At 48.0% G+C, this 24,246-nt stretch overlaps 10 protein-coding genes across 10 annotated transcripts; 6 read left to right on the top strand and 4 right to left on the bottom strand.

Moving 5' to 3' along the window:
- Positions 1-23: 23 nt before the first annotated feature.
- On the top strand, positions 24-1,802 carry ASPWEDRAFT_49919 (alkyl/aryl-sulfatase; the record flags this gene model as incomplete). Its single annotated transcript, XM_040837350.1, has 1 exon — positions 24-1,802. One exon carries the CDS (start codon positions 24-26, stop codon positions 1,800-1,802), a length of 1,779 nt encoding a protein of 592 aa, XP_040690105.1.
- A 2-nt stretch (positions 1,803-1,804) lies between these two features.
- On the top strand, positions 1,805-3,725 carry ASPWEDRAFT_406132 (uncharacterized protein). The gene has a single exon (XM_040835367.1). It carries the CDS (start codon positions 2,104-2,106, stop codon positions 3,556-3,558), a length of 1,455 nt encoding a protein of 484 aa, XP_040690104.1. The 5' UTR covers positions 1,805-2,103; the 3' UTR covers positions 3,559-3,725.
- Positions 3,726-3,737: 12 nt separating this feature from the next.
- ASPWEDRAFT_37995 (uncharacterized protein) lies at positions 3,738-4,686 on the top strand. Its single transcript, XM_040834809.1, has one exon. The coding sequence runs from the start codon at positions 3,744-3,746 to the stop codon at positions 4,281-4,283; it is 540 nt and encodes a 179-aa protein (XP_040690103.1). The 5' UTR covers positions 3,738-3,743; the 3' UTR covers positions 4,284-4,686.
- Positions 4,510-5,759, top strand: ASPWEDRAFT_406172 (uncharacterized protein). Its single transcript, XM_040835369.1, has one exon. The coding sequence runs from the start codon at positions 4,736-4,738 to the stop codon at positions 5,405-5,407; it is 672 nt and encodes a 223-aa protein (XP_040690102.1). The 5' UTR covers positions 4,510-4,735; the 3' UTR covers positions 5,408-5,759.
- A 781-nt stretch (positions 5,760-6,540) lies between these two features.
- Positions 6,541-8,292, bottom strand: ASPWEDRAFT_108304 (ankyrin repeat domain-containing protein; the record flags this gene model as incomplete). The annotated part of the gene is made up of 2 exons (XM_040827974.1): positions 6,541-6,909; positions 7,693-8,292. 2 exons carry the CDS (start codon positions 8,290-8,292, stop codon positions 6,541-6,543), a joined length of 969 nt encoding a protein of 322 aa, XP_040690101.1.
- Positions 8,293-9,456: 1,164 nt separating this feature from the next.
- On the bottom strand, positions 9,457-10,180 carry ASPWEDRAFT_37993 (Clr5 domain-containing protein). Its single transcript, XM_040834808.1, has 3 exons — positions 10,007-10,180; positions 9,737-9,951; positions 9,457-9,685 (listed from the first exon to the last, which is right to left on the bottom strand). Exons 1-3 carry the CDS (start codon positions 10,147-10,149, stop codon positions 9,510-9,512), a joined length of 534 nt encoding a protein of 177 aa, XP_040690100.1. The 5' UTR covers positions 10,150-10,180; the 3' UTR covers positions 9,457-9,509.
- Positions 10,181-12,042: 1,862 nt separating this feature from the next.
- On the bottom strand, positions 12,043-15,236 carry ASPWEDRAFT_37990 (uncharacterized protein). The gene is made up of 3 exons (XM_040834807.1): positions 14,835-15,236; positions 13,139-14,782; positions 12,043-13,093 (listed from the first exon to the last, which is right to left on the bottom strand). The coding sequence occupies exons 1-3, from the start codon at positions 15,211-15,213 to the stop codon at positions 12,228-12,230; spliced, it is 2,889 nt and encodes a 962-aa protein (XP_040690099.1). The 5' UTR covers positions 15,214-15,236; the 3' UTR covers positions 12,043-12,227.
- A 536-nt stretch (positions 15,237-15,772) lies between these two features.
- On the top strand, positions 15,773-17,314 carry ASPWEDRAFT_169944 (uncharacterized protein; the record flags this gene model as incomplete). Its single annotated transcript, XM_040830545.1, has 3 exons — positions 15,773-16,117; positions 16,172-16,990; positions 17,042-17,314. The coding sequence occupies 3 exons, from the start codon at positions 15,773-15,775 to the stop codon at positions 17,312-17,314; spliced, it is 1,437 nt and encodes a 478-aa protein (XP_040690098.1).
- A 620-nt stretch (positions 17,315-17,934) lies between these two features.
- Positions 17,935-19,721, top strand: ASPWEDRAFT_181434 (uncharacterized protein). The gene is made up of 2 exons (XM_040831876.1): positions 17,935-18,282; positions 18,334-19,721. Exons 1-2 carry the CDS (start codon positions 18,012-18,014, stop codon positions 19,677-19,679), a joined length of 1,617 nt encoding a protein of 538 aa, XP_040690097.1. The 5' UTR covers positions 17,935-18,011; the 3' UTR covers positions 19,680-19,721.
- A 1,458-nt stretch (positions 19,722-21,179) lies between these two features.
- On the bottom strand, positions 21,180-23,120 carry ASPWEDRAFT_737296 (uncharacterized protein; the record flags this gene model as incomplete). The annotated part of the gene is made up of 1 exon (XM_040839371.1): positions 21,180-23,120. The coding sequence occupies one exon, from the start codon at positions 23,118-23,120 to the stop codon at positions 21,180-21,182; it is 1,941 nt and encodes a 646-aa protein (XP_040690096.1).
- Between the last annotated feature and the right edge of the window lie 1,126 nt (positions 23,121-24,246).

Raw genomic sequence — 24,246 nt, 5'->3', positions numbered from 1 at the left:
ATTTCAATTCTATAGTGATCAAAATGGTTGAACCCTCCTTCACCGACAAAACAGACTTTGAAAACGCTTCGAAAGGCTTCATCGCCACTCTCGATGCACCCCTCATTCACTCTAACAACCGTCCCATCTGGAACACGAATGCCTACGACTTTCTCAATGCAGAATGTCCATCTACTGCAAACCCAAAACTCTGGCGACTGGCACAAGTCACCTCCATTCACGGACTGTTCAAAGTCACAGATGGAGTATACCAAGTCCGGGGTCTGGATTTAGCAAACATGACCATCGTCGAGGGCAAAGAGGGGATTATCGTGATCGACCCATTGACGTCTGCGGAATGTGCCAGCTCAGCATTAGAGCTATACCGGAAGCATTGTGGAAACCGACCCGTAAAAGCCGTGATGTATTCCCATTCGCACATCGACCATTTCGGCGGTGCAAAAGGCGTCCTCGAGTTGACAGAGGATATCCCCATAGTCGCCCCCGAAGGCTTCACTGAAGAAGCAACTAGCGAAAACATCTACGTCGGCAACGCGATGCAAAGACGCGCAATGTACATGTACGGGACTCGTCTCCCCAAAAGCAGCGAGGGGCCACTCGGATGCGCGATTGGGATGGGCGTGTCGATGGGCTCGAGCTCGCTGGTCCCACCTAATACGCACATCACCGCCACAGGCCAGGAAATGGTGGTTGATGACGTCAAGTTTGTGTTCCAGATGGTTCCGGACTCGGAAGCGCCGGCTGAGATGAACTTTTACCTGCCTGAGCGTAAGGCGCTGTATATTGCGGAATGTGCGACGCATGGATTGCATAATATCATCACGTTGCGGGGTGCGCAGGTGCGTGATGCGAAGGCGTGGGCGAAGTATCTGGATGAGTCGCTCGTTCTATTCGGGGAGGAAGCAGAGGTGTTGTTTGCTGGGCATCAGTGGCCGACATGGGGGAGAGAGGAGATCAGCACATTCATCTCGCAGCAGCGAGATCTCTATGCGTATCTCCACGATCAGACAGTTCGGATGATGAATACCGGCATGACGGGGATTGAGATAGCAGATATTTTGACTCTTCCGCCCGCACTGCAGAAAGCGTGGCATACGCAGGGCTTCTACGGGTCTGTCAGCCATAATGTCAAGGGTGTTTATCAGCGGTACATGGGCTGGTTTGATGGGAATCCTGCTCATCTGTGGGAATATCCGCCTGTGGAGAGTGCGCGACGATATGTCGACTGTATGGGTGGTATAGAGGAGGTGGTCACCAAGGCTGAGAAGTATGCAGAAGGCGGCGATCTGCGTTTTGCTGCTACTCTCCTCGGCCACGCTGTTGCTTTGGATGCGAATCATGAACGAGCAAAGATGCGTCTGGCATCTGTTTTTGAAAGGCTGGGCTATGGAGCAGAAAACGCCACATGGCGCAACTTTTATCTCTCTGGCGCTCAGGATCTTCGATTAGGACCGTTCGTTCCGCCACCAGGTCAGATCAAGTTAGCCAACAGGCTGAACCCACAGCAATCAGTTGATCAGTGGTTCTCTATTCTCTCCGTTCGAATGAACGGCCCCAAAGCGGCAGAAGAATCATTTGCGATTGATATCCATGTGCTGGACGAGGAGAAATGGTGGAGGTTGATTGTCAGTAATGGAGTTTTGACCCATCGGAGTGCTTCTGATAGGAAGGATCTGGTTGGAAAGGCGGAATTGAGCTTGGAGATGAGCAAGAAGGAACTGGGAGGTATTTTGAATGGGGATATTGATAGTGATAGAGAGGGTTGGGAGTTGCTGCTCAAACTGCTGTCCTTCGTGTCGTAATTACCGCATTGGGAAGACGCATATCCCTTGATAGGCAGCACCCCCTTTCAGGCAGCACTGCACACAACAACAGACACGATAAACAGACAGACTAGCCAGAAATTGAATGAAACCCACCGTTGATAAGAAATGATGCATCACAATGTTTAAGCGAGATCACATGAAGGCCACTTTACATGTCGGTTCAGACATAAAAAGCCTGTTTTCTTCAGATACAAAACAGCACCGCTGGACAACCCTCGATACTCAATTTGAACCAAACCCTTAATGATTATCCTCGACACCGTCTATCCCAGGCAAGATGTTGACCAACTTCCCCCACGAAATCCTTTTGATCATAACCGGCCACCTGGATCGGACCGATATCATAAACCTTGCCAAGTGCAATCGCCAACTCGACCTAAACATCCGTCCTGCGATTTTCAGAGAAATTGAGATCAAAGATAAATGCTTCTGGACCCTCAGCCATCTCGTCCACCTGATGTTGCGCAAACCAGCATACGCACAAGCAGTGTGCGATCTCCGCATAACTCCTACGCGTGCGCCATGCAGATGCGGAAAGTGCAATGACATTGTTCTTGATCGAGAGTTGATAGAGCCAATACTGAAAGCTAGCGTCGATGAAACCGAAAAAGAAACGGTCTGGTACGAGGACTTGACCAAAGGAACAAACGCAGACGCATGGGTTGCTCTCCTTCTGCCCCACCTGACGAATCTCCAAGCCTTCCATCTACCGCTTGAGTACTCGCCCTGGATTGACCAAGTACTCCTACACGCAGAAAATTGCAAGGAACTGTTCCCTGAAGAGCCGCCTCTCCTGCCACGCTTGACCAAGATTTATGCTATCTGCAGTGAACCGACCAGGCGTCGAGGAGGAGGCGCTGTGCCGTTCCTCAGACTGCCATCTTTGCGGTCATTTCGTGCCATATGCAGCGTGTTGGAGACGAGGAAGACGCGAGATTTAGAGAAGATGCCGCAGGGCTTTTCCAACGTTACCGATATCTTTATAATTGCGATGGCGTCGGAGCGTAGCTTGCATTGGCTTATCAATTCCTGCAAACGACTCGAGTACTTTTTGTATATCCAGACAACGGGACGTGTGGCTGCAGCGAACAGCCCGAGCCGGGTTTGCAAGAGTCTCTATCGCCATCGGGAGACTCTGCAATTGTTGGCCTACCGTGGGTATGACGTGGATATCCCCAGGGTGGGCCAAAAAGAAGCCTCCAAGTCGGATGTTGAAGACAGCAGCGACGACGAAAACAGCGACACCGACCTCAGGGACGAATTCCTCGGTTCCTTGGCCGACTTTTCCTCTCTGAGAGGCATTCACGTTCGTGCGAGCAACATCGTCGATCCCATTGCTGACCCTGATCCTACCCACGACATGCGCCGTCTGAGTGAATACCTTCCCTCCTCTCTCGACATTATCAATCTATACGACTTCACGTCCTGTGATACTTTCCGTCTCACCACCCAACTTGAATACCTCGTCTCCATCGCCAGGCAGCACTTCCCATGCCTTGTCAAAATCGTCCTCGGTGTGGATTTCCCCGCCTTTTCCTGCAATAGCCACGAGTCAAAGCCTCCATCCAATGGTTTATCCCCGGCTGAGCAGCAGCTGAGCTCACTGGCAGGTCATGAACTGTACACAAGTTTGAAGAAGCTGTGCACGCTTTGTAACGAGGCGGGTGTTAAATTTCGGATTTCTCATCGAAAGGGAAATCGTCAAACTTTGACGGATATAATTTGCGGATAGTGTATACAGTAGTGTATTACTTCATCATCTATCATATAAGAATAAAGAACGTCTTAACCCAACTAGATCTAGTTATGCGGTGATCTGCAGAGGATAAAGAGTATGATGATAAACATCACGTGACATAAGCCTGACGTCTGTCCATCTCGAATATCAAAACAAAGAGACACAAGCCAAACTGCAAAATGGCAGACAACCTCCCCTTAGAAATCTGGTTGATGATAACCCCCTATCTCAACCACATCGATACCTTTAACCTCGCCAGATGCAGCCATCGACTCTACGCCGCTCTCCAACTTGAGATATTCACCCATATCGAAGAAACTAGCAAAGTCGGCTGTCCCTGGTCCCTCGAATGTCTATTCCGCCACCTTCTAGAAAAGCCACCCCACGCACAAACCGTACAAAGCCTCATCCTCGGCCCCTGGGAATCTATATGCGAGAAAGAAGGCCACGCTTGGGGCCCATTTACACCTGAGGCACTTTCCGCCGATGGTCTGTATGAGCCGCATGATTTCTGGCAACGCCGCATCGAGAAAGAAGAGAGGTCTTGTTATGGACCTATTCGGAAAGTGTGGAGATCTATCCTTATGCTGCAGTTTTCAGGCTCTGCGATGTGTACTCGGCTTGCGGAGATGAGGGCGATGGGGAGGGGGCCTTGTCGTCTTCTTGATTCTTGCGGGCCGGATCTTGGGCCGGGTGGGTATCTGTCTCGGCCTTTTTGATGATTTATCACTTTTGAACTGTATTTAGTGCCCGGGCCCGGATTACCTCGCCTCTTACTCCGAAGAGGGATTGAGAAGGCCTTTGTATATACAGGGCAACATTGTCCACATTGCCCACGATATGAGTCAGTTTTACAGCAGCCATACAGATAATAAAGGATATTTAACCTACGACTTCTACGATTGTACGAAGCAGATCAAATGTGCAATAAGCGCACGTGAAGACATCCCGAGATGGAATTCCAGACGTCTGTTGATCCTGAATTCACTTCTAAAAATTATAACCACTCTTCCAAAAGAAATCCTGCTTCTGATAACCAGCTATTTTGATCATCTTGTTACACTCCATCTTGCATCATGTAATCGTCAACTGTACAGAGAGCTGAAGCTCGAAATATACCGGAACATCGAGTTTACGAAGAACTGTTTCTGGGCTCTCAGCCGGTTAGTCTATGTCCGCCTCAAAGATGAGGAGAAGGTACAAGCAGTGCGAAATCTATCTGTTGGACCCTGGCAGTCTCAATGTTACGAGCATAATGCGTCCATTTGGAGAATTCCCGGTGTGTGGAGCCGAAGAAAACCCTAAGAAATGGAAACGTATTTTGACAAGAGGTTCTGGCCATGGACTAACGACAGATCCATGGCTAGCTATGCTACTGCCTCAATTGACACGTCTCGAGCGACTGGAAGTGAGTTTTGATGCAGACTCCACTTTCACTCTTCTGCTGCTCCCCAAAGTGATTGCAATGCGGAATGAAATTGATACACCGCTGTCCGGTGGGATCTTGAACTCACTTAAGGATTTCCGTGGCGTTTGTGTAGAAAATGAATGGGAACCAAGCACTGGCAAGAGAGAAGTGACGCCGATTAATGATTGCTTCCTGCATTTACCGTCGTTGCGCAGTTTCCACGCTGTCCATGACATACTGCCCCGCTCTGAACTTGCCAAGAAGCCAGTCTTGGATTTTACAGAGCTTGATATTCATGTAATTAGATCGGGAGAGGACATGCCCCGGCTTCTGTCCATGTGCAAAACGCTCGAAAGGTTCAGCTATGTCCAGAGACATGGAAAACTAAGTACCGAGACCTGCTATCTCATCATAAGGATAGTTTGCGAGAATTGATATTCCTCCCTTTCAATCGAGAGTTTGACCCCGATATGTCCGACTTGTCAGAGGACGAGTATGAAGGAGAAGAAGTATACGAAGACCACCCTCTGCACAACGAATTTATCGGATCTCTTTCTCAATTTACCGTCTTGAAGGAGATCCACCTGCGCACACACATTATACTCGAATCGGAAGACAGTGACCTCTCTCGTGACCAACGCCAGCTCATTCATAATCTACCGACCTCGCTTGAAAAGTTAGATATCGATGAACTGACCGACATTGGCCCCCATGAGACTCGCCGACTGATTGCCCAACTCGAGCAGCTCGTCTCCCAAGCCGGGCAGAAATTTCTACGCCATAAACAGATCCAAATTGCCGGGGAATTTCCAGACACCCCGCAAGACGACGATGAACCCTGGCCTGAAGATGTGGCTCTATACACGGATGGAGTCTGGGACGAGGGCTTAATAGACACACAGCTCGTTTCTGATATGAAACAACTGTGTAGGATATGTGAAGAAAAGAACGTTTTATTTACTCTCTGCTATCCCCTTCTTGATCCTGGGTTGTTTGAGAAGATTCAAATTGATTTGACTTAAGTGCATACTGTGTGTCTATCCAGTCCGATTTTATTGTTGTTGGTTGCATATCATCTGGAATGAGATTCAAGACATATGTATGAGTACTTTTTACTCGAATCTATTATACTCACTTGGTCAGATCCAACTAGAAGTAGTACATCGCCTTTTTAGATCTTTGGGTCCAGGAACTTGAACCCCACAGCGGCGGCAGACGGACCGTCCCGCTACCCCACATCTCCACCTGCCATTTTAGGTTGATGAAATTGTGTCAACATGAAACGTTGAGTCTGATCTTTTGGATACTCTGAGAGTTATCTTGAAGATGGAGTCGAGTATTATGGGTACTTTCCTTGAGCACTAGAGTGTTTGAAGGTGATTGGCTCGGAGTGGATGGATTATATATTGAGTGTTGAGATAAAAACGATTACACGTATGGATGAAAAACGTTGAAGTAAAGAAGCATATACACGTCCACCTCTTGAACAAACGGTGAGGTTTTAAATAGCAGTCTGGGATGGAATGACTAGGATATCGTTCTTCAGGATAATCCTAACTATTGAACTGCTATGAATGTCTGTATCCTCGAAGCCATTCCGCAATAAGCATATGGTTTTCCTTTTCTGCGAATTTCGCTGCGTTATGACAGATAAGAGATAAATTCTCACGATCACCATATGCATTAAGCAGCAACTGCAGCATGTCTAGTCGGCCATGCTCCGCAGCTCCGTCTATTGCTGTTCTGCCATCCTCTTCTGCGGCGGGAGCTGCAACATCTGCACCGCGTTCCAAAAGTTCTTTTGCTATTTGCATTTGGCCTGTAAGTGCGGCCGCCTGGAGAGCAGTGACACCACGTTTTCTAGCTGGTGGGGCGTTGATGTCTGGGTTGCGTTCCAGTAGGATGGGTACGATCTCTGTCAGCTTATTTTTGATCGCCTCTTGGAGAGGTGTACCAATATCATTTGTAGATGGTACGTCTATATCAGCACCCTTATCAAGAAGAAACTTGGTAGTAACAGAGTCGCGCCCTTCCAAGGTTTTTTGAAGCAATGTTTCACCTTGATTGCGGTCCTGTCTGTTGATATCAGCACCGGCCCTGAGTAGGATATCGACAAGCTCAGTGACACGCTCTTGATCGACGTCTATTACTTGCCATGCCTTTGAAACCTGGTCAATATAAAAGTCCCAAGGTAACTTCGCTGTTTCTTCAAGCATAAGGTGAAAGGTTTCGATGTTGGTATCCGCCCTCAGCGCTGCAGTTACGAGGGCTGATTCATCACCCCAAAGAGTATCCACGGCTGCCCCTGCATTGAGCAGCATAGTGATAAACTGGCGAGAGCTGCTGCTTTCAATAGCTTGGATTAACGCGCTTGGCGGTGCGTATTCATCGCAGGAAGTCGGAAGATTAGGATCAGCTCCATTGGCAAGTAGAAGAGCTAGGATGGGATAGCACTCCTCCATCTCATTGTGATCGTTTGAAAATTCCCCACCATATACACACCAACCCAGTGCAGTTAAATGCTCCGAATAGCAATCCTCGGCAGAGCAATATAGCGAGATGTTTGGGTCGGCTTTACTGCGCAGAAGATATTCAATTCCGTCAAACCACCCTATCATAACAGCTGATTGGAGAGCTGTACATCCAAAGAGCGACCTTGCATTCACATCTGATCCCTCCAATAAAAGCACCTCGAGGAGTGGGATGCTTTTATGAAACACCGCAGCTTCAAGTGCAGTTCTTCCCAATATTTGCCCTGCGGGAGCATTTGCCTGCGCCCCCATCCCAAGTACCTTCTTCAGTATATCGATATCACCGTTAACTGATGCTGCTTGCACGGCCGTCAGTCCAGCTACAGGGGCCGGAGCAGCATTGATGTCCGCACCGGCAGCATACAGAAATCGAACGACGTGAATATGCCCCCGCAATAGAGCTGACTGCATTGCCGTTAGTCCCTCGGACCACCCTGCTGGCGCATTCACATCAGCCCCAGACTTTATTAACATGTCGCAAAGTTCCAAATGGCCACATTCCGCTGCCGCTTGGATAGCTGTTCGGCCGTTGAATTTCGCTGCGCTGGCATTGACATCTGATCCGTACTCCAGCAAAATACTGGCGATCAGCAAGTTGCCTTGTTTTGCGGCTGTCTGGAGTGGTGTATCGCCATAGTCCGGCGCAACTCGAGAATCGGTATAAGCTCCATGGAAAAGCAAAAGAGAAACAAGTTCAATACTTTGGTTCTGCGCAGCATATTGAAGGGCTGTGGCAAATGTGGCTTCTGACCTCTTTCCATGCAAGCGATATGGATCGGTGCTACGCATCGCATTTTTCATCAAACATTCTTCCACGGAATGTAGAATGTAATAGGCCGAGGCCGGGCAGAAGGCGACATTCGCACCGTATCGGAGAAGAATCTTCACAAGAGATGTGTCATTTGCCTTTGCGGCTAGCTGTAGTGGAGTCTGTCGATATTCCGCAAGCAGTTCAGTGATAATTGGATCGGGGTCAAACTGCTCAGTACTTTGATAAGACCATCTCCAGCCAGACGTAGCATCCACGTTAACTTCTGCGCCCGCAAAAATCAGAGCCAAAACCACCTCGTGATGGCCTTGCGTAGCAGCTGCTTGCAAAGCGGATCCGCCATGCTCAAGTAAAACATTATTGACATTCGCCCCTGCACGTAACAGTAGATGAACAGCCTCCAGGCTTCCTTTCGAGGCTGCACTGATTAAAGGGAACCCCCGTCCTTCATTCGTAATGAAGGCTTCGGGATTAGCACCAGAAGCCAGGATCAAATGGAGAATATCGAGTTTGTCCGAATGCCAGAGAGAAAGATGAGAACTAAAGTTTTCAATATCATGGCGGCGAAGGACCAAATCTGCCCCTGATTCACAAAGCAGGTGCACCATCTGGATATCTCCATTGAGTACCGCGATTCCAAGTGCTGTACTGCTCTCGTGTACCCAGCTAGTATCAACTGTATTGGCATCAACGCCAGTTCTTATAAGCGCCCCAGCGATCTGCTGATTTCGTGAACTGACAGCACTCAAGAACAGCTTGCTAAGAAATATCTTCATCGTCAGTGACTTGACTTGGGAGAAGCGAGTAATTGTCGAAAGATCTATGTTTTCGATAATCCAGGAAAGCCCTTTATCAACTTGAGATGGGTACAGAACATTGTTCGTTGATAAGAAGACAAACAGGTTCAATAAGGTGGACATATCAAGCGAATCTGTGTGTAAGATGTCCGGACTGGTCATAATAACACTGGATGTGGCGTCGTTCGGGTCATCGATAAGATATGATTTGAAACGAGACAATGCGGTTTCTTCTCCATCATTCTGGTTATGCCTTGGAGGTGCAAGCAGAGATGCAAATTGCAACGCACGGCTGTTGGAAAGGTTATTTCTCTCTTGGAAGATCATGTTGAAGTCGGGTAGAAAGTCTTGTGGTTGCAAACTGGGCAATAACATGTCTCCTGTCTGCCCCGGAGTAAATACGGGAAGCTGTAGGTTGAGGGCAAGCCCACTCCACACTATTAAATTAGCCTGAGTCCCAACCACTGTATAAATATGATGATACCGATTGATTGTACTTCCAACTTGAACTGAATCCAAGGGAGGTTGTCAACGCGAACTCTCATACAAAGGAGTTCATCATTTGTTGGAGGTGGAGTGACAATCTGGATATCCGATGGGGTCGGAATATCTTCATCTAGCCATCAATTAGCTTCCTCTATGGCAGTTGGATGAAGAAAATAAATACCCAAGTCCATAGTAGACATGTCCGTCAAGCTGACATTTCGTGAAGTTTCCTTCTGCACTGTTTTATCATCCAACTTCCTGTCATGTTTCAACACAGCACTGGGCTTTCCCTGCAACTCCCGTTCACGCAGTTTATAGCAGGTGTACTTCCATTTACTCGCTTTTGTATTCTTTCCGATCCCCCAGTGTTTCAGTTGGGTTGTATATTGCTTTATGCTACACGCAGGCCAGTCAGACTCAAGGTTAACAACAATAATAGGGTAGACTGTACCTTGCATTGAACCCATACTTATTTCTCATATACTCTCTTGTCCGATTTAAACTCGACTTTGGTGCGAGGAAAACTGCGATTATTTCCCTTTTGTGCCTGTTCCATAATGCCTGGTGGATTCGTGGTGCTCGCTTGGGCATCATTGTGTTTTTTTGCGAGAAAATAACAATTGTGAAAGATAGAATAGCTTATGATAGACTCTGACTGACAGGAACTGCCACAGCCACAGATAAATATCTACTCACCAGGCAGCAGCACCAAAAGGTATGTCTCTGGCGGTCTAAGACTTGGAATTGATTGGCAGCCTCATTAGTCTGACAGGGGTGTATCTCATGAAAACTCTTCGCGAGGCTGTGGAAAAGGGGCACCATCCTGGTAGTATCGACTACGACGCAACCGATCAGCAATTTCATAAGTCAGACTAATTGCCCGATTTGTATATTTGCATATAATAAATGTTATATTTAGAAGAACTGTTGCCAAAACATAAAAACACGCGGAAGTAGCACAATCTATCCCTGTAAAAATCTATGATACACCATGATAATCCCACCCTGAAACAACACTAATCATACAGCTGACTTGCCAGATCGACAGATATAGTAATTAATTCACCGCAATTTGAAGGACACATCGCTTGCCAGAACCGTTCTTCTGGTCACGCTTATCTCTTCCTGGTACACTGTCTCAATGCGTGAGTATAACCCCAAAACAGCCAGACTATAATGACTTACTTCTAGAGCTATACTGGCTACACAAACCAGACTCAAGATCAAACTCTTGATCGGTATTGCTTGTCCGAGATGGCGAAGTTCTGGGGTCGTATTTCACTGGGTGGGAGTCAACACGGAGACATATTGTAGCAAGACAAATGTACATACATATAGCAGGCCGTTTGTGCCGTCGTTTCATGCATTTCCAAATGGGAGGGATCAATGGTAAAAGAACAACGACGAGTAAAGAGACAAGTGCGATGACTGCTTCCTTAGACCAACCCATTGTTTGGATTTAAGGAAGTTTTCATCGTGAGGAGAGAGGCACTCATCCCCCTTTTATTTCATAGGTCTAGCTATCAAAATAACATAAAATCCTCTACACAGACAGAAGAAGGACGTTTTGGTTCGATCCAATCGAACATTCGTGTGCAGACAGAGCCTTGTTGCTCAGAATGTTTCTGATTGGTCCGTACCTTATTTTCCTTCGACCTTCCAGTGGGCCAAAATGGATTAAGTCCGGAAAGTCCAGTTTCTGGAAGATTTGGTATGGACCAATAGGAAGCATTGATTTGCTTTTTCCATGCACTGCGCCGCAATAGACTAAGTAGACTACCTCGGCTGCCATGCGGCTGGGCCTGGAAAAAAAAAAAAAAAAAAAAAAAGGAAAGAAAGAAAAGAAAAAAAAATCTTGTAGTACCATACTACGTGAACATTAAACAGCGGAGTGTACTGGTCGAAACAATATAACTACTATATTTTTGAAAGGGATTATTCAATGAGCTACCCTAGTAGGCTTATTATATACTGAAATACTAGTAAGGCAGCTGTAGCTATAGACATGGTTATGGTTCGTGGGCGGTTTATGGTGGTGGTCGATAGTGGTTGATACCTAGTGGTGGTTGTTTGGTGGTTGTTTGGTGGTTGTTTGGTGGTTGTTTGGTGGTTGTTTGGTGGTTGTTTGGTGGTTGTTTGGTGGTTGTTTGGTGGTTGTTTGGTGGTTGTTTGGTGGTTTTGGTTATTATGGTTACAGGGCTCTAATTACCACTGCCTTCCCCAACTTAGAAATCTAAATGTGATAAAAATTTAACTATAGGCTACTGAAAATAGCCCTTTAAATCTGCTGAATACAAGCCTAATACTACCTATAAATTATAGCAATCGCATGGTGAAGAATACAAGACAGAATACTCAAGGGGCAAAAAAAAAAAAAAAGGTCACATGACCGACTATACTGTATCAGGAATTTAGGGGTGTGGATAGAACATAAAGCATGTGGATGGATGATAAATTCTGGACATATTACGATTTGGTTTCGTGGACCCCTTTTCAATGATAGTCTATTACAACTCGCCTTTTTATTTAGTCATAGTATCAATGTCTAGGTACCAGGCTACCTGCAGCCTCAGTCGAAGTCCATGACGATTCAATATTCAGTGAATTCCCATTTTGCATATTATGACAAGTAGCTGAGATAAATTGAAATTACCTTTGTTGGGTAAAGCCCCTCAGGACGCAACAACAGGCCTGGCCTCTCCATCAAACTCGAACCACGCATTCTTAATATCACCACCCAGTCCCTTGTTATTGCTCTCGTGGATATCAATCCACCAGCTCGTAAACGGTCCCACCAGTGAATAGCCATCCTTTCCATGCTGCTCCCCAATCGTTCCATCCGAGTCACCAACTGCCATAGTCTCAGTGTTATAGCTGAACGCGACAATCTGCTTTGGATGCGAGAAGCGATACGCGGCTCCGTGCTCATCGTAGATGGTTTCCGTGGCCTCATGAGTCAGAGTTACATTGAGCTGTTTAGACTTGGTGGTTGCACCCTCAGCGAAGAAGCGCACTTTGGTGAGTCGCACGTCGGCCTTGCCTTCGAAGGGGTCGCCGGTCTTGCGGGCGATGTTCACCATCAGCTTGATGTTGCCTGTGGAGCCGGGCATGAGGCCGCCCACATCGAGCTTGCTGAGGGGGTATTTGACATTGGTGAACGGCTGGCGGGGTCTGCGGGCATTCTTGAGTGTGAGATGCTGCTTGAGGAGTTCCACCTTTGCTGATTCCAGTAGGGCTGCGCTGGAATGCGAGGATGAGTAGTCTGACAGGTTAGCAAAGGCGTTGAAGTTGGTGAGGAATTCGAAATCCAGTGCCTTTTGGGCGCGGTTGAACATGAGCTGCGTGTCGGTGAGAGCGTCGGTGTAGAGGCGCTTCATGAACAGGACCAGCATTGGGTTCTCGGTTTTCAGGTCTGAGAGCTGCTCTGAGATGCCTGTTTCGGTGGCGTCGATGGTGTTTCGGTCTTTTTCGCTCTTACGCATGAGAGTCAGGGCCGAGTTGTATTGCACCACTGCGTTGTTGCGCTCTTTGATCAGGGCTGCAATGTGTTAGCTCTATATGGCTTTGAAGGTGTCCCACTTACAGATATATTTCTCAAACCTCTCCTTTGCTGTTTTCGCAGCCGCATCCCCATTTTCCAGCTTGTCCGCAATACTGTCGATCAGGCTATCCAAATCCTCTTCAGCCACGGCGAGCTTGGTCGTGTCGCCTTCTTTCAGCGTCACCTTGCCATCGTCTGACGTTGAGTACTGGTCGTACAGCCCCTCCAAAGTAGGTTTCGTGATCTTCTTGATCTTTTTGATGACGTAGCTCTTCTTCAGCTTCTCACCAAGGTCATTCTCAATCTTGGTCGATGCATCCTCATACAAATCCATCATTTGCATCCCAGCCATAATAGGCATTGCCTTGCTCGGCGTGAACAGCACCTGGCCGATTGCCGAAACCGCATCCTTGAGCGAGACATTGAACGCGTCTTGGATCAGCTTTTGAACAGTGTCCACTTCGCCCTCGAGTGACTTTCTGGCTTTGTCTAGTGGTGCTGTCAGATATTCAATCTTGGTTGAATTTTCTTCCACGACAGCGAGAGCGTTCTTGTAGTAATACTCGTTGGTGCTTCTTCTCTGCGCCGTGGCATTGGAAGCAGACACCAGGGCTGTTTTCTTTTTATCAGCATCATTCGACGCCTCCTGATAGTCCCTGTATGAGTTTTCCATGGCTGCTGCATGCTCGATAAAGTCTTTCAGGCTGTTTTCGTATGTTTCGAAAGCCAGGTTCGGGATGATGTCTCCATCAGGACCGTAGAAGTCGAAGCCAGAGTCGATCTGCTTGCGGACTCTGCTGGCTTCATCACGAATAGCACGTAGCTGTCTGACTGCGGCTGGCTCTTCGTTCTGCTTTTTCTTCCAGTCTGGGTCCTTGTCGTCGGATACAGGATCAGTGGCATGGATAAACAGCCGCTTTTCAGCTGATTCGTATGCGTCCGCAATGCTGGAGTCACAGATGTTGTCTTGATCGCCTCCCAGAAACACCAATCGCTTTTCCAAACCAGTCAGGATCGACCTGCTTTTTGCCGTCGACTTTGGCGTACCCAGGAAGTACAAAACATTGGCTTTATCAAGCAGCATCTGACACTGGCCAGGATGAGCAAGGCAGGCTGAGCTATCAAGAATCTTCTTCACAGTGAGCCATTTGGAAAACACCATCCCGTCTCTCCCATCTTTGCCATTCTTGCCATCCTCCTTGTCTCCACGGGCTCCGTGGCCGTATTTGCCTCGTTTCCAGACTGCGCTCTTCTCGAGGAGCGCGAGTCGATCATCCTCCTCGTCCGTGACCTCTGGCGGCTGGAAGGCCTTGTGCATTTTGCCAAGTGCTTTGTTGAAAGCACTAAGCTCACCCTTAAAGGCATCATCGGTGGACTTCCAGTCGATTTCGTGGACTTCAGTAACATCCTTCTCTTTGGAAAGCGTCACAAGCTCCTTCAGGGTTGTCATGAACTTTTCATCATCTTTGAAACTGTCGGGCCATTTCCAGTCCTTGCCCTTGCCTTCCACCATAATGGCGTGGAGGTCATTGATAAATTTAGCAATCTTTTTAATTGGCTGTCCTTGTTCTTCGCCTGTCTGACCAAGGAAGATCTGAATGTGGCCGCCGTTTCCTCCATTTCCGCCATCAGCCCCGGTATCCTTACCAGGGACAGGAGTCGGACTGAATCCAGTGCCACCGGAGACTATATCCAGTTAGTATTGTCCTAGTCTTGCACACGAGTGAAGATAACTCACCATCAAGCTTAAATTTCTCCAACCCCTTCTTATCAATCATCCCATCCTCCACACACAATACAATCTCCCCTCCTGAGCCACCAGTGGTATTCTCAGCAGTCCCATCACCACCAGAAAGGCCGAAGCCTAACGTCTTCTCATCGCCGCCTAGGATAAGTTCATGCGTGAAGAGATGGAAGCGTGTGATGCGGTGGTGTGGGGTAGGAGGGGCAGGGGGTTCCTCGGCAGACAGATATTTTTCCAGAGAGTATTTCTCGACATAGAGGATTTGGGTTTGAAAGGCATGGGCGGATTCATTGTAAGGGGCGTCAGAGACGGAGAGGATGAGGGAGGGGTTGACGGGGGGATATTTGATGGTGTCGAGGTCGATTGAGGGCATGTTGGCTTTGGTTTGGAATGGAGTGAGGGGGTGATAGTATACAGTATTCTGCTATATAAATACTTGTAAATAAATACATTCAGCTGTTGTTGGATCATCGCATGAGGGGTTCGCTGGCAACAAACTAGTATAGCTGCATCGGAGCGGGGGCAATCCTGCAGGCCAATCAGACCCGCATTTCCACCTGCAGAGTTGTTGCTTTTCAGCTCATGCACGCTCGTCACAGTCTGTGCTGAATTAATTCTGGCTTATTCTTCGTCAATTGGATTAGCCACCGCCGAATGCGGAATCCTGCAGCTGTCCCGTGCTCGAGTTCAGCTGGGATGTGTTCGGCTTCATCTGTACTTGGCGGGATATGGGTCATTCGGATGATGATCTTTGAGTCGGCTGAGCTGGCAGAGAATATCTGGCCAGGCCTTCGTATCGAGTGAATATCAGTGACACGGTAATTTATACGTCTTGGTATAAGTATCCCGACATTCTTATCCCTATACATTGTACTACACTTCCATTCCTCCTACTTCATTTCACTCCATTCAATCCAAACAATCTCATCAACATGGCCCCAAAATCCGTCACCGAAGACTGGGACATCCTCGTCTCCTACGCCGCCGGCGATGACCTCAACAATCTCCTCAAAGATGCCTGGTCGGGGCCTCTCGGAGCCAAAGAGATTGATTACACGGACGACCACCTTGGGTATAAAGTCACGATGCACAAGCCGCAGCTGCAGTTTTCGACGACGGACATCAAAGCTACCCTGAAGATTGAACTTGAGGGGACCTTTTGGAGCAATGACTGGGGTGATGATGATGAAGGCCAGACGTACAAGTTTGAGGATTTCGGGTATAGTCTTTCGATCACGGCGCCGATTAAGGCAATTGATGGAAATCAGACTCTGCATGTGAGCAACACTTTGAGACTTGGGCGAGTGGATTGCTAATTCATCTCTATAAAGGATGCAAAGAGTAGCATCGTCTTCGAAGACAAGACGGATGCCAGTGTATACCACATTATCCTGCATATGCAGAACGAAAACCTCGAGTGGAAGTCCATCGATCCTCCAGCCAGCGTGGATAAGGCCGGCAAGACACTGGCAAAGAGGGCTATTAGAAAGATCGAGAAGGACATTCGCAGCCCGCACAACACCCGCTTCCTCGATATCAAGCTGGGAGAAGTGAACAATATCCCCAACGACAAGTCGGTGAAGGCTGTCGCGGATCTCTTCCGGCCCAAGGCCTTCCAGATGTCTACGCGTGAAGGGGCTTTGGATATTTTCATTCAGACAGTGGGTGGCTATCAGGAGGGAAAGAATGGTCCTGTCTTTGCTGTTACGGATACGCCCTTCGATACCAAGGATTACAATGGCGCCATCATCATCTCCCACCGACTCTTCCAGGATAAATACCTCGTGCCCCAGATACAAGAGCACTGCAAAACACTCGCCAAAGGCGACGATAAAAAGGGCAAGGTGACTGCAAACAAAGTCGACTCGGGATTCCAGCTGGAACTGGTTTTCGACAAGGTCAAAGCCATCGCATCGGGCGGTTATTCAAGTGGGTTTTTCTCGGATGATAATGCAAGATCGATCGATCTCAATTTTTCCAGCCATCCCGTCAAGCTGAACATTATTAATAACAAGGATTCCATGCCCCAGGCGTCGTGGGAATGGGAACACTCCTTCGAGGTGTGGTGGAGGTCCACGATTCACGGCGGTTTTGACGTGGCGGACAGAGTGGTAGACGATTCATCGACTATTAAAGCTAAGATTGGTGATGTGAGTATCGAACTCCCAAGCCACATTATACATCAGGACTAACGCCATCAGAACCGTTCGGACATCGCTACCCTGAACGACAACAAACTCGACTTTGAATTCCAGTTCAAGGACGAGAACCAGCCCAAGATGACCATCCCAGACAGCACGACCAGCAAATACAAGGACCTCAAGGTCAAGCTGGATAAGTTCAAGTTTGGCCTCGATGAGCTCCAGTACTTTGCCAGTACTAATGTGTTTGCTCCTGGACTGCATTTCATTGATCTCAAGACGGTCCGGGCGCCGCATGATGTGTTTGTTATGGGTAAGATGAAGTCGAAGTAGATAGTCTAGTTGAATTGGGGCTAGATGCATTGTTTTGAGTAATAATTCGAATGACTACATTATTCCACATTACATAGCATAATACAGTAGACGGTATTCATTCTTACTGCCATTTTTCAGTCTTTCTCCGTGCTGGTAGTATCAACAACTCAGAGTGGACACAGCGGAAAAAGTACCCGATATGGCGCCCACCCATCCCCGCCGCAGATATACACTAATGCAGTGTGACTGATTCTGCGAACCTATAGCAGCCAATCAGACACTTACGTCCATTAGTATATAGTTTCACTAATTTAGCCTGACACTTCACGACTGGAGAACCTATTTCTCGTACATAATGTAGCCAATGGGATGGTTGCGTTGGGCGCTATTTACGTATCGCTTCGCTAAATAGCTAGGCGTTACTCGGTGTGGATATCTGCATGATGAGCTGGTTTTCCTCAGCTGAGAGCGGGGTAGCTGAGAACAGCTCAGGCATGCAGTGATCCAACAATGAAAGTGTCGATCGCTGAGCTTGCAACACGAATGAGCTGAAGTTCCCCTCCCTGGCAATGCGGTGGCGTCGACTTCAGCTGGCGAGTGCAGATACGACAGTGGAGAATGGCGCTTATAAGGGCGTATGCTGTTATCCGTAGTACCTGAGCTGTCATGTCCATCATCCATATCTCATCTCCATTCCCAGACCGACTTGATCAAAATGTCAAACCGCTACATCGACAAGTACTACGACAATGACTTCCTAACCGAACTAAGCCAGACCATCGACGCCGATACTGGCAACGGTGCCAAAATCCAAGAGTTCCTGGATAAAGAGAAGGTGGACTTTTCGCAAGACCTTGCCATCTTGGAGAAGGCTACCAAGGTCGGGCCGGATTTTGATATTCGCTATGCTGGTGGTGCGTATGAGATTGAGAACCGTACTGGGGGGTCGGAGTTGTGGGTGAATTCTGTGAAGAGGAAGATCTTTGGTATGTCTTGTTTTGTATAGAGGAGTCTGGGATGGGGACTGACTATTGTAGTTGACGGAGTGGAGGTCAAGTCCCAGGAGAACAAGGACGGCGTGGTCTCGTTCACGACTGACAAGAACGACGCTTTTGAAATTACCTTTGACTGTGCTGTTGGGGAGGGTGTCACTGTTGATCCCTCTGAGCGCTCTTTCACAGGCCATGTCAAGACAGCCACTTCTTCCGACCCAGCCCCGGTATCTGGCAAGATATATTACCCCTGGGAACAATTCGTCGGTGATGTTGATGCCAATGGAAAGGAACCCTCGCCGGCAGAAAAGGCACGAGAAGCAGCAGGCCTGAAACATCTCGCTGTAGCTCTCGACCTCGTCAAGAATCCCTCTAATGTCTTCATTGAAGAACTCCCAGATGACGCTCACGCAGAGCACATGCCCCCACCAGCCGCACTGAGCAGGCTGATGATGGTGGCCATGGCACCCGGTGACCCTCCCGCACCACCCCCAAACAGAAAGCCGAAGAAATTCTTTAGAAAATCCGCAATCATCCAGCACACCGTCAATCTGACACCAGCAATGCTTGTCATCGCCGTCGGGGCGGGTATAGGAGCGGCTATCGCAGCTCCTCCCGCCATCGCTGTTTCAGCAGTAGGCGCTGTGGTTGGATACGCGGGCAACCAAGCTATCAAAAAGGCGCGAAAGGTATCCCAGAACAAGCTCACCGCGTGGGTAAAGTCCAAGGGTCTTTTGGACCGAGAGCACTTCGAGAAACTGCTCAATGAAGCGGCCGAAAGGGCAGCGAACGCACCTGAGTCAGAGGGGAAGCACAGCGCAGAGATTGTCCACGACGCTATAGACAAGCTGTCTAATGGTATCGTGGACACCATCTGGGGGGCTGAGTATCGAGAAGCGGCGGAGAAATTCCCGGGTTTGTTTTATCTTGGAAAGGCTGAATTCAGGAAAGGATTCGATAAAGGCGTCAAGGAGTGGATCTCGAAGAATCATTCGGACGCGTCTATCTTCGACGATATGCGGGGGAATGTTGAAAAGATCCTCGGAGATAATGCTAGACGGTCAACGCCGGTGGACGTGCACATTGCCAATCTCAAAAGGGAAATGAGGATATTGAACAAGGAGAGACAGGACCTACTCAATGATATTGCGAGTAGCTGGAAGTTCTCTCTCCCTGACAACCGTGAGACACGGGAGAAGCACCTCAAAGAGCTGACGGCTGAATTTGACGCGGAACTGGAAAAGGTCAAAGATTCGCTGGTTGATGAGAGTCATGAGTCGGTTGAGCATGCTGACAAAGCTATTGAGAAACTGCGCGAGCGTGTCAAGGAGCTACGTGAGAAACATGTTGAAAGGCCTCATGAAAGGGCGCATGGGGAACATCATCACTAGGTGTATTTCTGTATTCAGTTCATCCATATATGTTTTTCTGGCAGTTATCAAAGACATTTTTCATAAGAAATATCAGGAACTTGTAAGAGAGGGGCGCTCATGTATGTTTTATCGACCCTGAATGTTGACATGAGATGGCTAGTATAGGCCACCAGCAATATTCGGATATCTCTTTCAGTCGAGCGGTATTTTATGGTCAACAGTTTGATATCTTATGTCTCAGTGAGATTATGAACTCATTTCAGTACCCCTGAAATAGACTTGACAAAACCGGGCGAGCGGGCTGTTACCTGGGCTCTGCTGAGTTACACCCTCTCCCAGAACAAGAATGATCTGCCATGCGGTTCAGGGAATACTCTTAAAAAATCAAGAGTGTACTATTTCCTCGCCAGGGAATTAATCCCTGGTGAGACTGAGAAATTCGAACTGGAGCATACCCACGCAATACTTCTACTTGCTCTTGTCAACACGGGCTTTGGAGAATAGACAGCTGCGTGGCTGTTAAGCGGCCGAGCTGCTCGCATGGCGATGTCTCTCGTCTTACCACGCTCCAGCACTGCGAGGATCATTGACGAGCGAGAAAAGGCTATCATTCTAGGATGTTTTATCATCGATATCTTAGTCTCGTCTCGAGTATCCCGCAGGCCATGCATGCACCCTGATGATCTCAAACTCGTCGGCTTTCTGGAAGAGAATTACAGTGGGGAGTGGACTCCGTGGCCTAACATCATGCCTCTCTCACAAAACGAGGGGAAACCTACGATGCCACCGAATGAACCCATGCGTAACTAGAGTGAAGCGTGTTCGAAATCCTTCACGGATATCAGGATTCCAGCGGACCAGGCATACCTATGATCCAGTCTACAGCTACATGACCCAGCGGCCTTCTTGTCAGATTGTGTCTTTGTCTGGCCAGACTCGAGTGATTCCGAATCTTCAATGGTCTTCTCTCACACGCCTGATTCTTCACTTTGGGATTCGTGGAGTATCGAACAATGAGGAACTTATTATCTATTTGATGATATAGAAAACCTATTGGGGAAGTAGCATTTGAGTCTTTTCACTAGATATATAGTATCCAGCTATATTGGAAGGCATATAAGTATTGCTAAAATATCCCAAGTTCTATGGATAATACAAGTTTCGTTGTTTATCTCGATATAGTCCGCCAGAAGCTCGATTATACTTTCAACTAGGCGTGGATGACCACGATTTATTTCTCATCATGGGCACTCAGATCAGCCGTCTTAATAGTCAGTGAAACACGTTGCAGAGAAATATTACATATGGACTATCCAGATGTGTTTCTCGAATCACCCGATTCTATTTTTATGGCTACCGGGCAAGAGCTGGTTCTCATAATGAGGTTCCGAAGGATTGTCTGATTCTAAGAGTAGAGATATCAAATCTGTGTGATGGTAGATCTCAATTCAAACTCAATTCGATTGTCTTGGACTTATGATGACAGGATTATATTCAGCAGCCAACTCTTCAATAGACCTATAACTCTTCCGTCTTAGCAAGAGAGGCACCGAACCCGATAACGCCGGTGGCGACCCCTAGGAGCTCGCTGATCTCTGGAATATTGATCGTGGAGCTGCTGTCGCACGACCAGCCATACACATATCGTAACCGGGGAGTAGAAGGAGCGGTAGCCGTCCCGCTCTTTCCGTTATAAGGCTGCCCAAGACGAAAGTTGTCACTGATCTTGGGATTCCCAAATCCACCGCCACCCCCGCCACAGATTTTCTTGTCCTGATTGATCCAGAATTGGAGCGAATTAAGACCGCGGGAGTCAATGTTACCCGAAACACAGACCACAGCCTCGTCCTCGCCCACATGAAGAATCCTTTCAGTCCCATCCTTGTTTCCACGGAATCCACTGCTCGTATCTCCGTGCCAAATTTCGAAACCATTCACTCGGTCCCAGGCGAAGAGAGAAATCCTGGTGATCTGGCCGTGCTGCTCGGCAAGCTCGCGGTCGTTGAAGTGCTTCATGTCAGCTGCAACAACCTCACCCATGGGTTCGGTTGTATTGCAGATGATTTCCCGGGTGATGGGCTCTTTGTTCCTGTTGATGAACTGGGGCCATTGTAGCGACGGTGCGAGAAGGTCCTTAATCTGCTGTCGGTAGATGGAATCGGCCGAATCCCGCAGGTTTTCGTAGAACCGATCCAATTGAAGGTTCTCACGACTTCGTGGAGGTGGCGGAGCCCAAGGGCTTCCCGGATGTGTATTCGTTTCGGACCGTTTGTGGACACCTCGCTCAAAGTCGTAGACATTGCGGAATCGAATTTCTTTCCTTCGCATCGGCTCTACATCTACCGACTCCTCATCTTTGATTCTCTCTTCCATCCGCCATTTGATGCATCTGGCAAAGATTTTCTGCGCCGCGGTCGTGTACTGCTTGATGTGTCTTTGCAACTCAGCGCGGTGGACTTCGGTGTCCTTCCCTTGATCGCGGGCCTCGGGATAGATCTCATCCCAAAGGAAGAGCTGGTCACGGAGCAAAGCAAGATGCAGAGTAGCCATGGGGACAAAATACTGCAGCGTCTGCCACGGCGTTTCATTATCAAGGTAGTCCCGCTTGATGATGGTAAACTCCCCCAAGAGATAGGTCAATTGCTGGCCCTTTTGACTGATGCCCACCGAGGACTGCCCATACCTTCGTATAAATTCCTTCAGCCCCTCGGTCTTTCTTCGCAAGTCTGCTACTGCTTTCTCCTCCAGAACCCCTTTCACAATTTCCCTGACACCGGCATCGATTTGGTTCAAGTTGTTGGCCTCATCGTCAGGCCATAAAAGGCCCGTAAGGGTAGCTAGTAGACCACCGATCTCGGGGATCATACCAAGACCGGTAGTCACCAGAGTCTTCGTCAGCTGGTTGACACTGACTGCTTTGAGGACAATGGGACTGGCTTGCCATTTGCCAATGTCTTCGATGGAATCTGAAGGTGTTAGATTGTTGACAAGAGCGTCGAAGTCGAATTTGAAATACTGCTCGTCAGCTACTGGGTCCGATGGCCAGCAGTTGTAGACATGGGGTTCCGGCGAGGTTCTCGAGATAAGATAACATTCAGATTGGTAATTTTTCAGTCGGAAGCAACCGGCGTACGCACCACTACCCGGTTCAATTTTGAAATAGTGAAGCGGGTTGGTTTCGTCATCTTCGTTTGTTTCCACGTACGGCGCCATGCCCGACCTGGAGAATAGCACTCTGCCCGTCATCCAGCTTTTGATATAGTAATATCCTTCGAACTTTCCTTTGCCAGGAATGATGTACCAGTACTGATCGTTGTGCACGTAGTAAGACGGCCATTGGTCAAAATAGGGGGACGCATGGTCTCGTGAGAGCAAGACGCAATTGCTTTGGAAGCCAACGATACGGATTGACCTGGCTGGGTAGGGAATGACGATCTCTGGCTTGATGATGGAATTCATGACAGAGTCTAAGGAAAATAGATTTGGAAAGTCTTTTGCAGTTTGAATGGTTTCGAATTATGATCGAGAGTGAATGTGTTTGAGTTGAGCAGATAATCGACTGGAATTGGCCAGACTTATACACCTTTGCGAGCAGGTAATAATCTCGCTTAGCATAGTCTTCTGACAACACATCATTGAAGATGGACAGGCGACCAAACTCAATAACCGACACCCAGCAGGCAACAGCAAGTAAACGATCTTTTACATTCCCGGTGTACCTTAGATCGCCAGGAATTTGATATCCTCAGCTCGTCCTTACCAGAGCTGAGCGGGGTGCGGGAAACAGACTGAGCCAATAATATCCTGTTCCAAGGTGGATCTTTCGCAATAGACAGCGGGAGTGGCTGTTCTTTGGCCCCACCTTAATTTCTGAAGAATCTGATGGCCAATCAGACTAGAGGCCAAGTCTCCAGGACGAACTTCGTGGCTGAAAACGGGCACCTGCCACAATGTGCCCGACGAGGGCCGTGCTCCATCTTCAGGATGTTGACGGTTTCCACGAAAAGGTTGACTTCGATCAAAAGGTTTTGAAAGGTTTACAATCTGACACTACAAATAACACAGGCCAAATGTGAAATATCAGTCTCGGACATATCATTAAAGAAATAAGATAACACATAAAACATGGGTCGGAAAACCATTTCCCCTCAATCAGTGCACCGCCACAACTAGTGGAAGTTATTCGACCAAAAGTCAGCCAAGATCTCCATACTATGACATCAACCCATGATCCCCGATACCTCGTTCTTAAAGATACTTCTTTCTTTGGTGAGTGAGAGATGTGAATAGGGTGTTCAAGCACGCTGTGTTAAAACGTAATGACACCATATATTATCCAGAATAATATGTATAGAAATTGAGTCAAGGAATACCGCCACCATCCATTCCCAAAACTCAACCAACAACAGGAAATCTCGCTCTCGCAAAGCTCAATCTCGCTTTTCTCTCCAGCAAACGATATGATCTTCAATGATCGGCCAAAGAAGCCTGGCCATCACCAAATTCAACAAGATGTCTATATTCTGTGCTGATCACAATATCATTTCAGGGGACTACTCCAATTATCGCATTAGCAGCAGCAGTA

The sequence above is a fragment of the Aspergillus wentii genome, assembly GCF_001890725.1.
Source record: "Aspergillus wentii DTO 134E9 unplaced genomic scaffold ASPWEscaffold_3, whole genome shotgun sequence".
In the NCBI taxonomy this organism is placed as follows: Eukaryota; Fungi; Ascomycota; class Eurotiomycetes; order Eurotiales; family Aspergillaceae; genus Aspergillus; species Aspergillus wentii.
Note: the sequence above shows the minus strand (reverse complement) of the source record. Positions and strands in the feature narration are given on the sequence as shown.